This window comes from Parasteatoda tepidariorum, chromosome 2, assembly GCF_043381705.1.
Source record: "Parasteatoda tepidariorum isolate YZ-2023 chromosome 2, CAS_Ptep_4.0, whole genome shotgun sequence".
Taxonomy (NCBI): Eukaryota; Metazoa; Arthropoda; class Arachnida; order Araneae; family Theridiidae; genus Parasteatoda; species Parasteatoda tepidariorum.
This window is the reverse complement of record NC_092205.1, coordinates 45,718,483-45,733,529: the sequence shown is the minus strand read 5'-3', so window position 1 is coordinate 45,733,529 and position 15,047 is coordinate 45,718,483. Positions and strand designations below refer to the sequence as shown.

General features: G+C 24.9%; 2 protein-coding genes across 3 annotated transcripts; both read left to right on the top strand.

The window, feature by feature from the left end:
- The first annotated feature begins 737 nt into the window (after positions 1–737).
- LOC139427224 (armadillo repeat-containing protein 2-like) lies at positions 738–7,787 on the top strand. Its single transcript, XM_071188179.1, has 7 exons — positions 738–900; positions 1,642–1,823; positions 4,237–4,336; positions 4,667–4,836; positions 5,792–5,842; positions 5,948–6,093; positions 7,709–7,787. Exons 1-7 carry the CDS (start codon positions 738–740, stop codon positions 7,785–7,787), a joined length of 891 nt encoding a protein of 296 aa, XP_071044280.1.
- A 466-nt stretch (positions 7,788–8,253) lies between these two features.
- LOC122272825 (uncharacterized) lies at positions 8,254–13,726 on the top strand. 2 transcript variants are annotated; one of them, XM_043056838.2, is made up of 6 exons: positions 8,254–8,388; positions 8,799–8,888; positions 9,000–9,096; positions 10,826–10,951; positions 12,127–12,243; positions 13,551–13,726. In XM_043056838.2, the coding sequence occupies exons 1-6, from the start codon at positions 8,347–8,349 to the stop codon at positions 13,709–13,711; spliced, it is 633 nt and encodes a 210-aa protein (XP_042912772.2). In that variant the 5' UTR covers positions 8,254–8,346; the 3' UTR covers positions 13,712–13,726. The 2 variants fall into 2 exon arrangements, with proteins under 2 accessions (XP_042912772.2, XP_071033634.1); XM_071177533.1 differs by lacking the exon at positions 10,826–10,951.
- The last annotated feature ends 1,321 nt before the right edge of the window (positions 13,727–15,047 follow it).

Here is a 15,047-nt window from a genome sequence, read left to right as displayed (position 1 = left end):
TTTCCAGCCTAAAAATTTTGTATACTTATGCAGAAGGAGAACATTTTGGAGAATTTGATTGTTTTCTGATATATAACATATTAAATTCAAAACTATTTTATTAATGTTACTCTTCCATTGCCTTATAAATTTGGATCGCCTAATCAAATGCCCTTGAAATCTAAAACAATAAATTAAAAAATTTTTTGAATCGATTATCCTTTACAGAAATTAACTGTTAACTGTTATTTTTGGCCAAGAAGGTAATTTGTTTCTCTAAAGAATTATTAAGATTTAAGTCTTAAAAAGTTCTAAAGTGAACTGAAATATTTTATGTATATGCTAAATAGCAAACCACTGTATCCCACCCTACCTTACTTTATTATTACAATAAATTTAGCTGTTAAGTTACATTTTTTAGTAATTGCTTTTCCTTTTTTATCCAATTAACCTGTTTAATTTTCTGGAAGACTATTTTAAGTTTTTTTTATGATTGAAACTAAACTAATAACTCTGTAACACCAGCCTAATTGTTTAATTACTAACTATAATTACTATAATAATAACTATAATTACTCAACAATTAATTTATTTTATGTTATATAATAACAACATTAAACAATTAAACATACTATAAAACCTAATTCTAATTGCATCCTAAATAATAAAACAGTAAATGGAAATTTATTCGAACAGTGGCTCCTAATTCTCAGCTTGGCTTCTTTTTCATCGCCTGACTTTCTCCTCCCGTCTTCCAAATGAGCAAGGTTGTCGCCAGCACTCCATGTTGCAGCCAATCTTATTGCATGACGGTTCTAGAGCTGAGAAGTAGAGCTATGAGTTACTCTTGGGGATACATTGATTGCATTGGAACAGTTCATGTGAAACTAAAGTTGACAAATATTTTTGGAATATCTATTGGTTTTTCACTTTAATTAAAAAACCACTTTTTAATCTGTATTATTTTCTGTATAGACACTTTAAATCAGTTTCTACCATTTTTATAAGTTGATATATGGTGCAAAGGGACAAAAACATTCAAACAAAAGGAACTTTCTTGAAACTTTTATCAGTTAAATGTTGGAAAGAAATTGTTTACTTGTAGGAATAACGATACGTTTCTCGATATTGATTGCAATAAAAGATTCCTACATACTGTGTGCTTGGCTTTCCAAGCATTGACTCAGGTAAAAAAAAATATCTTGTGCATATTTTATTTGTGAGAAAAATTTTCTTGCATATTGAAATAATCTGTTCACATTTTATATTATGTATTTTTTTTAATTATATGAAAATGGTGCGTTATATTTTGTAATTTATATTTAATGTATTTTTTGTTGAATTGTACTAATAATACAAAAGTAAAAAAGTCAAAGTGAATGAAAAAAATTTTGACCAAAGGCAATATTTAAACTTTAGGTGCTGGGATTTAGAGAGTAAAAGTATTGCTGATCCACACTTTGTCATAAATGAAATAATTTTTTTTCAATATAAAAGAAGAAAGCGCGCAAAAAGAGCGCGAGAGGAAAGTTTAACAAATATAGATTTTCTTATTATTATGCCTGTTTTTTATTTAACTAAAAATTAGTTTTGTTTAAATCTTCTTAAAAAATATTGAATTTCATATATTTTTTTTCATAGTTTCATATTTTTTATTCTTAGGCAATACGAAGCAAATAGAAGAAAAGATAATGGTTATCAAAGAAATATACATGCACTTGAAAAGAAATAATGCTTTCATAAAAGAATTTAGCAGCAGAACACATTTATTAAAACTGTTATTTAAACTCTTAAATTCTAATGTCCCTGATTTAAGTATAAAAATTATTGGCATTTTATTAAAGGTGAGTTCTTATATTTGCTATTTTGATGATGTTTTTGTCTTAATTATTTCAGTGTAAAATTATAATTACTGTAAAATTTTTATAGATGTTATTTGTTTTTGAAATTACTTTACCTGTAGTTCAAATAGTTTGTGAACATAAGTTTAAAGCAATGATTTATTTCAAAAAGCAATTCATTTGTTTGCAAAAGCATTATTTATAAGTGCTAAATACATTTATGTTTTATGTCAAGTCACACTCTTGAATCACACTATAAAATGTCAAGTCACAATAGAAAATGTTTTATGTTATTTTGAAAAAATTACTTTTGATGTTTTTAAAATTTATTTATTTTTGCTTAAGATAATTTAGAATTTGAATTCTTAATGCTATTCTTAGCTTAAAAATCTACAAATTTTATAATTTATAAGATGTTTAAACGTTTGAGAACAAAAGTCTTTTTTAAAAAGTACTTGGGTTCTTGGGAAAAAAACTATTGTTATCACAAGTTCTGCTATGTCAATTTATATAGCTTTTAGCAGCTTTAGTTTATTTTTGACTCTAAACTTTTTTTGTTATTGTCATTACAATTTTAGTTAAATAAAACTCTTATAATTAACTCTATATGGTAGCTAAACTTACAAGACAGCAAAATCACAAAATTTCGAGTTCATCTTTATTCAATGTGTAAGTTCTTGAAGCAAACTTTTTCTATTGACTGAGTATACTTATTTTATTTTCGGATTCAAGATAGGTTTTTATTGTTTAATTTATTGTTTATATCTTATGGCGTAATAAAGTGTCAAAAACTAGTAGTTAGAATTGTGTGTACGATTTCTATGGCGAAATATTAATTTTTAGGTTAAAGCTGTTATGCAATTGCTCCATTATGCAAGCAAATAGATAATAGTATTTTTGAGTTATTTTATCTAGATTAACTTTTCTGTTTTCATACGCTTTTTTAATTTATAATAAAATTTTAGATACTTAATTTCATTATTTCCAAAAACCACAAAATTATTTTCTGAAATTTTTTTTCTTCACAGTTATTATTAATTGCAAAAATATATTCAGAGAATGCTTGAATATTATTTAAGCATCTAAAGGAAGAAGGGTTATATGATTTGCTTAATTTTTCTGACAAGGAAAGAGAGGCATGATCAATGTTCCTTTAAGACACCAAAATCTTCTTGTTTTCAGATTTTTTTTTAAAATATTAAAAAATGAAATGATAATGTTTGAAAAAAATTAAGCTGGGTAAAATCTAAAATAAATTAGGGAAAAAAAAAGTTGTCGAAAAATTTTGCCAAAATTTTATGAAACAAAATGCGCATTTTTTAATGCAAAGTTTCATCTTTTATTTGAGTATAATTCTGAAACTCTTAAAATTAGATTTCTACACTAAAAGTCAAAGTTGAAGCAAAAAAGGGGGTGTTGCAGCAACTTTTTCACACATGCATGTACTTTTTATTTTTGCTTTGAGTTCAAAACTGCCAAAAACATGCATACCTAATCTTTTAAAAAATCTTTATGATTTCTTAAGTAATCAATATCTATTCTTTCCCTTTGAAAACCTTATAATTTTAATAAGGGTACCTCTTTTCTTATTTACTAACATCAAAGTTTTCACTGCAAACGTTTTTCCTTCTTTTAAAAATAAATAAATTTTCTTAAAAAGTGTATCATTTTATATTGTATGCTTTTAAAATTTTTTTTCTTAAATTATGAAAATTTAATTACTTTACTTTTATCGATCTATCTAAGATATGCATATATATATTTATTCCACTCTTTTTTCATGATTTCAGAAGTGTAATATTATTAACAATCCGTATAATAGTACTATTTGCCTCTATGTATTTGGATACTTCTTTTTATGTTCAACTTTTGTTTTGTAAATTTGCTTTAACACTTTTTTTGATGATATTTTAGTTATTTAAAGTATTATTTAAAGTAGTTTTTTAAAGTATTTTAAGTGTGTTCTTAATAATAAATCGCTGCTTTTTAATTAAGAAAAAACTAGTAAAATCCAAAACTAAGTTATATATTTACTTTCAAATTATTTTTTTTTATAAAACACTCATAAATGTGCATATTTAAACAAAACAATAAGTTTTTGCTATAAACAGTCTCAATAAATATATAATTAATAAGTTGAAAATTAAATACTCCGATAAAAATTTAAATTTGTGTGCACAATTTTCTTTCATAGTTGTTTCCTTGTTATTATTAAATATCAAGAAAAAAACAAATTTTCTCACCTTTTAGAAAAGATGTTAATAAGTATTTTTTGTTGAGAGATTTTTAGAAATTTGCTATATATCTAAATGCATAATACAAAGAGATATTACTATATCCTCTTTTATAAAGCAAAAGTGTCTATATACTACTGTTATATAATAATATATATGTGTTTTTTTCCTTTTCGTTATAGATGAAAGTGAAAGATAACAATTTGACAAATATCTTTAGATTAGCTTTTAAACTAATGAAAGAAGATTGTTGGTCAAAATATGATGATGACCAAGTAATTGGTAAGAATTTTAATCTAAGAAAAATTTTTATATTTTGATAAAGATACCCATCTAATTATAAAGATATATATAATATATGTATTTAAATTCATTTGGCTCAATTCAAATATTTTAAATGGCGATTAAGGAAAAGTTTAGCTTATTTGAGGTTAAATGTTAATGAAAATCTGCATTTGTTGTAATGTTTTGAAAATATTTTTAGTTTATTTTTAAATTTTTCCTCTAAGTTTTTAGTATTGTATGAGTTTTTTAGTACTTTATTTTGAACATGTTTGTATTATAATTGCAAGTTTAATGTAAGCAAATATGTATATTATATTCATTTTTTAGACATAATCCTTGAAAGTATGAATGATATATCCATCGCAACTAACAAAGGAGCAACTATATATTGTTTAAAAATTTTGAAACAAATAATATGTTCAGAGGACTTGAACTGTGGACTGGTTGAAAAGTGCATAATTGTTATATGCCATCATTTAAAAGAAATAAATCATTATGTGAGTATTTTTATAAATTTATAATTTATTTGCTTATACTTTCTGTACTGTTTGAATTATCCCTCTATATATAAAAATCTGTCTGTATGGATGTTTGATAATAACTCTGGAGCAGAAGCGCCAATTTGGATCGTGTTTTATTTTTCTGTAGTTTGCAAATTTTTATGGGGTGGTTTGTAAACAATTCTCACTTTCTGGAGAAGTGAAATTCATGCAAAATATGACATTTTATTGTTTAAATCCACCACCACACCAGTTTTCTAATATCTTTCTAATGGCTTTGCTAATTGGCTCAGCGTTTTTTTTTTTACAGATTGCGATTTTTTCGATAATTTTAAGATATTTTCTATCTTACTACATTTTGGTTTTGATGAAAATAGTTGATAAGATTTTACACCAGTACCTAAATGTCTCAAAAAATCAATCGCCTACATATTTTTCCTTTATTTTCCGGTAAGTACCAAAATATTTGTATTCTGAAAGGCAAGAGGTTAAACACCTGAATGCATGAAATGTACATAAATTATATATTCGAGTACTCACATTTAAGACTTTGATTAGTTGAACATAACTCTTGGGTCTCAATGTTAAGAAAAAGAAACCTTTTATCAGTAAAAAATCTTTCGTTTAAGCTTTAAAAGAATTAAAAAAAATAGTTAGCAAACAAAAGTGTCATTTTGACTATCAATTAAACGTGTAACTTAAACCTTAAAAAAGTAGAGTCTAACCAATTATAAAAAAAGGATTTATCAAAAAATGTATACAGTTTTGATAATTTAGGTAAGAAGATGCATGCTATACTGTCTCAAATTTTCAATGTACGCTTTTAACAATTCACATAGTGAAAGAATATAGACACATATAGAATTTGTGGCTTAAAACTTATATTGACAAGATTTGTTATATTTTAGATGTATCAATTTTTTTTCTTAACTTCTTGTCTTATCTTTTTCAGTTTTGTATGGCAAATGAATGGGATTATAACAGTAATCAAATCATCATCCAGGTATAACAGATTTTTTCATATGTTTAAATTCGAGTTTTATAACAGATTTTGTGATATATTTTTGGTATAAACAATGATAGATACAAACAGTTATATTTTTCATAGTTCTTGATGCTTCTACATTGTTCAGCTGGAAATGAGAAAACTAGAGGAATCTTAATTAAGTGTGACTCTCTGCATCAGGTATTGAAAACACTTCACAGTTTTTATGAACATGCTGACATAGTTCAAATAGCAGTAAGATTTATCAGGTATATTTGCAGTTTTTCATGTACATATTATTTCACTTATGTCTTTATTAATATTTTTAAAAGGATTACGTTCTTTCTAACCTTGCTATTTCAAAAGCCTTTTTTAGAATTCTTCAATGATGCATTATCTAGATCAGTGATTCTTACCCTTTTCATGCCTAAGGACTCTTAGATGCCTCTTTGAATATTTCGAAATAAAATTGTTAAAATAATCGTAAAATTATTTGAAACTGATCACAAAAAAATTAAATCATAATTGTTTTTATTCAAGGTCAGCACTTTCACTAATTTGTTAAGACAAAGACCCTATTTGTCAGTTAGATATAAGTGAAGATTAAATAAATGTAGATCATAATGCGTACAAAAAAATCAATAATTTAAAATGTTTTTTTGTCATAATGATTTTCATTTATTATTTATATGCACAACTACTTGTTTAATATGTGTTAAAAGCATTTGAATTTACGTGAACATAAAACTGTAAAACTAAATATAAACTTAACATAAACTAGACATCTTATTGAAATGTTTTAAATTACTAGCAAATATTTTTTATACATAGTGGAAAGTTATAATTTAAAAGTTTCATGTAATTTTTATCTTATATATGGTCTTCATTTACGTCAATTTTGAATATTAAGTAATACATTATTTGCTCATTATTTTTTCAATTAAAACCTTCAATTTCAATGAATCAGTCAATTAGACTTAAATATATTCTTCAGATAATAATTTTTTTTAAGTCAAGGCAGACTTAAAAAGTATAATTACTCATCGTTCCTAATTAACAAAAAATTTAATTTAATTTTGATTTGTTTCTTTGATATCTTATTTTTGAAATAGTTTTCTAGCAGTTAAATTTTTCCTTGGTTAGCATTCTGAAATATCATCTATATATATGAAATTTTTTAACTACTTATTTTAAATATTCATCACGCCACGTAATGCTAAATAGAGTTAATCTCAATTCTGATTGAATGAACTACAAGAAACGTGTTTGCTTAAAATAATTACGTAAAGTCACCCGGAAGGAAAGCAAATAATAATAATAAAAAATAAATTATTTTAGCTTTGTTAATTGAAAAGCTTTGTGGAAAAACCAGGTAAGTGACATTTTCAAAGGAGCTATAATCGTTGTAAGAAGAAAGTGGTCACCCAGCAGTTTTATTATCGATTTATTGGAGACGGTAGACAAATAATTCCTCAATTTATTTTATTTACCAATGCCTAATTTAAAAAAAATAATAATATTGATGGAACCTGCCATTTTTACTGATTCATATAAATAAACCTAAGAATGTCACTTACCTGGTTTTTTACTAAACTTTTTGACTGTTTTGGCATATGCCTTTTAGTTTTCTGCTTGATTTATGAGTGTTGTTTAGTACAGGTTAATTGATTTTTTTTATTCACCACTTAAGAAAAACAGGTATTCAGCTAGTTCTCAAACAAAAATGGACAATGTTTTTCATATTTAATTTAATAAAATAATTCAATAAATTTTCTAGAAATAAACTGTTATAGTAATTTCTCATGTTCTTTTAATTAAGTAAAAAACAATGATATGATATTAAAACTATGATGAAATGATATTAAAACTAGCTTATTATCGTAGCAAATTTCTAGATACTGAAGGTAGCAAAGTTTTAAAACTAATTATTANTTTTTTTTCTTCAAAGAAGCTTATTTACTGAAAATATTCAATAATTGTTTTAATGCGTTATTTGAATAAAAAGTTTTTCCAAATGATTGTTTTTTGAATTAAAAAATTAAGGTGTTAAATCTAGTTATTTTGAAAACATTATTTTTTGAAGTATGAATCTTTTAGCATTTTATTTTAAATTATTTTTCTTTAAGTACTATTAACTTATAAAGTCTATGGAAAGCAACTATGATATTGTTTGTTTGCTTAAAAGTGCTCTCTCTCTCTCTCTCTCTCTCTCTCTCCTGTATTTTCAATAAATAGTATTTATGTGTAGAAAATATTAAAAAAAGAATATTTTGGAAAAGTTAATTCTATTACACAAAAGTGATTTCTATTATACAATCAATTAAAGAGATACATACTTTTTAGAATGCTAAGTTTCTCATTTATAAAAAAAGATATTTAAGTATTCATTTTATTTCTAAAATGGTTTTAATAAATTCCTGCAGGACATTGCATTGCAAGTGACTTTTATTATTGGGAATTTGGTATCTGCAAATGATAAAACAGCATTTATCTTCCTAAAGTCACCTAATTTTATAAACATCATGGTTGAAGTTTTAGATGTCTATGTTAATGAGCATATTCAAGTATGATTATATTTATTTTTACTTTTAATACTGTTTTTTATATTTGTGGTACTTATTTTATTTTTGAATGTTTCATTCACTGGTATTAAATTTATTTATAATAGTATGAAATGTTCAGCAAAAATTGTTTGGTTTTTGAATTAAAATTTTCAATTTATTTTTACATCACTTTGCTTGAGTTCAGAAAATAACTAAAGCATTTGAAACTAAACAAAGCTATATATTATTGTTTATATGTATTTAATCTTAAACCATGCTACTAAAAAACTTGATTGCTGAAACTGAAAAAATGTACTTGATAATTCATTTTCAAGCATATTAATAAATTACTGTATGAAAGTTTAACATTGTAATGCTGAAAATTTTAACAAATTTTATTTATTTAATTTTATACTTTCTTTTTTTTGCAGTTCAAAGAAAATGTATCTGAATGTTTTAGAAATTCTAATTCTAGTGGGGACAGTAACTGGACAAATGAAATTTTTGAAGTTATTTTAAAGGTATGCTTTTTAATTATTCTATTGTAACTTCAGTAACTGAATGGCATTTTTATTTTGTCTCAATGACCATAAATTAATGAGTAAATAGTGTTTTTTTTGTATTTTATTTAGGTGTTATGTGTTTGGGCTAATATTTGCCTGAGTCTAGAAGTTGGTACTTACTTGGCTTCTGAAGAACTTTTAATTTCACATTTACTGTCAGTTATTGGTAATGTATATTTCAATGTGTATGTAATAGTATGCAATTTTATTTTTTAATCAATATTTGAATATTAACCCCTGAACAATTGGTCAATTTTCAAGAAAACGGTCATAAAAGTGCCCATTTTTTTGGCTTTTGTATTTGTAATACGTATTTGATTAGTGCTGCAACTAGTTTAAAATAAACTAACTATATACAATTACCTTAAAAATATCCTGGTACTATCATCAGGTGTGTAAAATGAGAAATAAAATGTTTTCCGGGCAAAAGAAATGAATTAGTTTTATTCTTATTGGCGCATTACTACTGAACACTGCAGCCCGGCAATATCACGGGAGCGAGAAGAAAGGGGTTAACCAGTTACAAAGTAGTCGATTTGCGAATTAATTAGGGGAAAGCTAGAAATTGATTTAAAAGTCCTGCTTTGTGATTAATATGGATACTTGAATTTTGCCCTCTCTCCCTAAAAAAGATTTTTAATCTTAAATTTTTTAAGAAAATAAACAAGGTATTGTTTCCTACTTATTTTTAATGCTAAAATTAAGTTGATAGGACTAATAGTTCAGATATTGTAAGGGATATAGTAAATATAAAGTGTAAAGAAACCCAGTTTTTTATTATGCCTATTTTGTGATATAAAATACCAATCTAAGTAGATGAGACATTATTTTTAGTGTATTTTATTAATGCTGAATTTAATCAAACCAAAAGTTGATAAGACTAATAGTTCAAATGTTATTTAAGTTTTTATGTATAAAAAGTACAGTTTTGTACTTATACTTATTGATACTTCTGGCTGTCATAGAGACAAGCAAAGTATCGAATCCTATGTATAGTTTAAGTATAAGTGCAAAGATTGTTCTTCTTAAACATAAAGTTTTAATAACTTTTGATTTGATTTTTTAATATTCCCCCATTTTGCCTATCCTTAGTGTAAATTCAATTAAATTTCAGGTAACCGTTTTTCTGTTAGGAATTATTGTAGTCAAGTGAACATATAAATGAACAGTATATGTGTTAGTATTAAGATAAACCATTTTTTTGGAATCTAGTAAAAATTTAAATTCTTCTGTGTGCATTAAGTTTAAAGGAAGAAACACGTAAAAAAATGAATCTTGTAATTTTTTAGTTTATAGTTTAAAAATTGCGCTTTTTATATATATTTTTTTATCTCACCCACAATGCCAGATTAGGAATAATAAATCTAGAATTCATTGTCCCTGTGGACTTGTCAGATAGTTTTGTCGCTTACTTGGCAACATCCATATGTTTAGGTCCTGAAAAAAACATTTACTTAAGAAAAAATATGTTATATCATTAAATGAAAATATTACAAGTTTTTATTTAACAAATTCCTTATTTTTATAAACTGTGTTATTGTAATTAGTTTTAGGTTCGATGTAAAATTTGTAACATTAATTATTCAAGAAATTTTTGTTTCACATTTTCATTAATTTCTCTGTGTTAGCCTATGAACATACTTTTCTCATTTGTTAATTGACTAATTAATGTTTTGATTATTTTTTTTGTTTTATTTTATGTATTGAAATGTTTCTTGTTTAACAAAGTTTTTAAATTTTACTGTAATCTTTTTAAAAAAATTTATGAAATTATTATAATTTCTTTTTTGTCTGTAAAGGATCCTAGAAGTATAATTTCATTATTAAGTAGGAACATTTTTATTTACATAAAATAATTTTTTACTTTAACTGTAACTTAGTTTATAATATTTCAGGAGCCTACGCAGAAAAAGCCTCTGTATATGACACAAATTTTGCTTTATATTCATTCCTTGTTGTAATTGGCAACATTGCTTATTACTTACCTAGTTCATCAGATATCTGCACTTCAATTGCTGAGTGTAAGTTTTTTCTTGAATTCTTAACAAATTGATACATTAAATAGAATATCATAACCAAAAATTGGTCATGTGTTATTTTGATAAAAGTTTATTTGATTTGTTTTCAAAAGCTTTGAACTATTGCTTTCATACATTAGCAATATTATGAAAAAATATAGAAATCAATTTAATCTAACCTTGGTAATTCAGATAATTAATAATATTGAGTTGAACTTTCGCTTATTTTTTTTCTTTTCAACTAGCTTTTGTTCTTGTTTCATGTTATATGAATGATGAGTTTTTCTAAACATAGTCCTGTCTTTACACATCGGTATACTCATGCAGGGGGCCCTTTAAAATTTTATATTCTGCAAATTGTGAACTATCTCATATGTTAATTTTAAATAAAAATCTTATAATTTTATTTAAATAAATATATTCCACAAGTAAAGGCTATTAAATTTTTCCTTTCCATAAACAGTTGAATTTAAACTGCACCACATTGGAGTAATCTCCTACAGAATTTAAAAGATGCTTAAAGTCATAGAACTAAAAATATTTTTTTAAGTTGTTTTTGGTACAAGGAGAAGGGGGCTGATACAGGGGTGTTTTTTCTTGCATTCTATTTGCACAAAATAATACAGAAAGAAAAAAAAATTCTAAAATATATTGGATTTTGTTGATGTTTTATTTGAAAACAAGCAAGATGGCATAGATATTCTTACACACGTGAACACTAGGGTCACAATTGTGGTCATTGTGAGTTATTAGTAGAGTTCTCCAGGATCAAACTTGTATTACTTCAAGAGGAAGGAAGCTCTCTGAAATTCTTTAGGATTTAATGGGAAACATTGCAAAGTACATAACTATAAATTTGCAAGATTTCTATCTTTACATTTGATGACTGACTGTCCCTTACAAATCACTTGTCATACTTAGATTCTAGTAATATGTTGTACTTTAAATATGAAGAATCTACTGCAGTTTAAAATTTTAAACTAATATTTTTATTTGGATAATATAATAATATTTTGTAAAACTCCTTTTGTACTACATTTTATAATTTTTTGTTTTTATATTTTTAATTTTTATATTTTTAATTTTATTCTTAACTTTTATTTTAAAATAATTAATAAAAACTTATGTTACTGATTTGGTTTTCTACTTAAATTTTTTATGTGTTAATTTTTTTATAGGTGTGATAACACTTCTCGATTCTTCTTTCTCCCATGAAGTTCAATTAGAATCTGCCAACATCATTCGAAATTTAACAAGACACCAAGAAGTACGCAAGTTTATTCAAGACAATTCACGTGAGCATTAGTTATAGTTTTTTACTAGTATTAAAATTGTTTTTGCTCATTATTTACTGATTATTTAAATAAATGTATCTTAAAAATAGGTCACATTCATCAAAAACCTATTTTTAACGATCTGTATTTATCAATTCATTTATATGTATATTTATTTAAAAGGTATTGTTTTGTTACTATGAAAGTATTTATTGCATCTGTACTTCAAGTATTACTTTAATTTATTTGTTTTTATAAGAATAGAAGAAAAGAGTTTCATCAAAATATTTTATATAATTTATTTTTAACACAATTGATAAACAGATTTCTTTCTAAAGAGTAATTCTTAAGTGACAAAATGAATTTTGAGAAAAGGAAAGTGAAATTGCCTATTGTTATTTCAAGCTCTACAATTTTAAATTATTGTAATCTTTTCATTAAAAGTAGTTAAATTTCATTAAATAATATTGTTTGTTTAAAAATATTTGAATTAGATTTTATGCCTAAGGAACTAATTTTGAGAATTGAATTTTGATTTTACAATGAAACTAAAAATCAGAATGTTTAAATTTTTGAAGATTTTTGTAACAAAGTGTTCCAAAATAATTTAATATAAAAAACTAAGTTTTATGAAAAGCATTTGTTTGAGTAACAAATGTTCTATGTTAGAAAGTAATAAAAATATAGATAATTCATCTACTTCTGAATTATTTAATTATTTTAGTCTTTTAAAATACTGTTTTTAAATATACTATGGCTTGAACATATTATACCTGAGAAAATGATAGTTTGAAGAATAGTTAAACTAAAAATTGTTAATATATTTTTAAAAATTGTTAACTTTTGACCCTTAAAAGTATTAAAAGTACTTAAAATTATGCTGCTATATTTAGCAGCCATTTTGGTTTTTTGGAACAAAAAACTAAATTGTTTTTTTTCTCCATAATAGATGTATACAATATTTGATTGTATACATCCTTTTTGAAAAATTTATTCATTCTCAGCCTGAAACATATAATAATTTTACTATTGTAAAATGTTTAAATTTTATTATTGAAATACATTTTAGTAAAATATATTTAATTAAGTATATTTAATTTAAAGTATTAATAATTTAAAGTATACTAAAATGAGATACATTTTAATTGTATTAATAACATTTTTACTTATTATATATGCTAATTTTTTAATGACCTTCAGTAAATAAAGTATGTATAAAAACAGGTTTTTATGTCTATACGTTTTATGATATTTTAATATATAAATGCCTAGTTTTAATATCAACACTCTTTTTCATGTAAAGTACTGAAATATAATATTTCTTCTAGTATTTCCTGAATTCATGAAACTACTCAATGCAAGTGATAAAGAATTTAAAACAGCTGCATATGGAATTATTATGAACCTTTTAATTGATCAAAGTACACATCAAATGTTTTATCAAGAACAAGGTATAACCAGGTACAGCATTTTTTTCATTGATTCTTGAATTAAGATAAAAAGTATTATGTATTCCATTCAAGCTTTGGTTCAATGTTTCCTAAAATGCAGGCTCTATCGTAAAGGTCCATTTTTCCGTTTTTGTATTAAGAATTGTCACAATTATATTTCTGTTGAAATATTTTTCTTTTATTTACTAATTTTTTTTAAAATTAAGAGTTTCTTGTTTAACCGATTCAACGTTGCACCCTCTTTCAAAAAATGAACTAAAAGTGTTCCTTTTTCCAACAAAGATACTAACACTTTTAGCACCAGCTATTCTTCTTTCTAGACTGTGAGTGTATCAGTCATAATGCTTTCGGTCAAGTTTACTGGTAAAGAGATCTAAATCTTATTCTAGTTTATGTGACATACTTTGTTCATAACACTTTTTGTCTAGTTTATGGGTTAAAAGATGTTCTTCATGGCATTTCTGCACTAAATCTAGCGCAGAAACGCCATAAGACCACCATAATGTGACCAGATATACTTTTTATAACGTTTTTCGGTAAATTTTTAAACTATGTCATAACAATGTAAGAAAACTCTCAGGCAAAGATACACAGAAATTCTATTACATAAGAACTTTGGTGTCCTTTGAAGCTAATCACATCTGGGAGTTTTAGTTAAAAAACGACAAAAATAAAATGATAAAATTATAATAAAGGATGATTTAGGAAAAATGAATACTTGTAAGTCCTTTTACTTTTAGGTCAGTTTTCAAATGTTTTTTTAAAATTTTATTTTAAGGGTTCTATGCTTTTGCAACTTATGCATAATTTGCAAAACTTAATCTTAAATTCTTGCATTTTTTTGAAATGTTCTCTTTCCTTTTTGTATCCTTCTCTCTCTTTATATATATATACGAAGAATAATAAAAAAATAAAATAAAATAGAGAAACTTTTAATGGGAAAACGTAAAGGTTCTTTATCAGGACGCATCCTTTATGATAAATGTGATATTTCTAAATACCAGCGGGTGACCGAGCTCCGCTCGGAGAAAACAGGTATCGAAGCTAACTCGAAGATTTAAATTTTCAATTGTGATTTATCAAAACAATACATGCAGTAAGAAAATTTGTGAAACCATTGGTGAAAAGATAACCGGTTAAAGTGCACCATTGTAAACTATCTAAACAAAGTTAGAGTTTGGAAAGGGAACTATTCTATACAAAGGTAAAGTTTGAAAAGTCATAGGAAACAAAATGTAATTGATAACAAAAAATTATACAATTAGAGACACTGTTCACAACGAATTCGTAAATTTGCTTCCGTTCATCCGCTTCTTGAAAATTCTTGTCCAGGAAAAGGCGTCGAGGAGAGAGGTATTGTCGAGCATAAAAGAC

Excerpts from the sequence above, each read along its gene's own strand:
- LOC122272825 (XM_043056838.2), top strand. The coding sequence starts at position 8,347 with ATGGTTGAAGTTTTAGATGTCTATGTTAATGAGCATATTCAA. Across the intron at positions 8,389-8,798 it reads ATGTTAATGAGCATATTCAA|TTCAAAGAAAATGTATCTGA; the intron begins GTATGATTATAT and ends TTTTTTTTGCAG. Across the intron at positions 8,889-8,999 it reads TTTTTGAAGTTATTTTAAAG|GTGTTATGTGTTTGGGCTAA; the intron begins GTATGCTTTTTA and ends TATTTTATTTAG.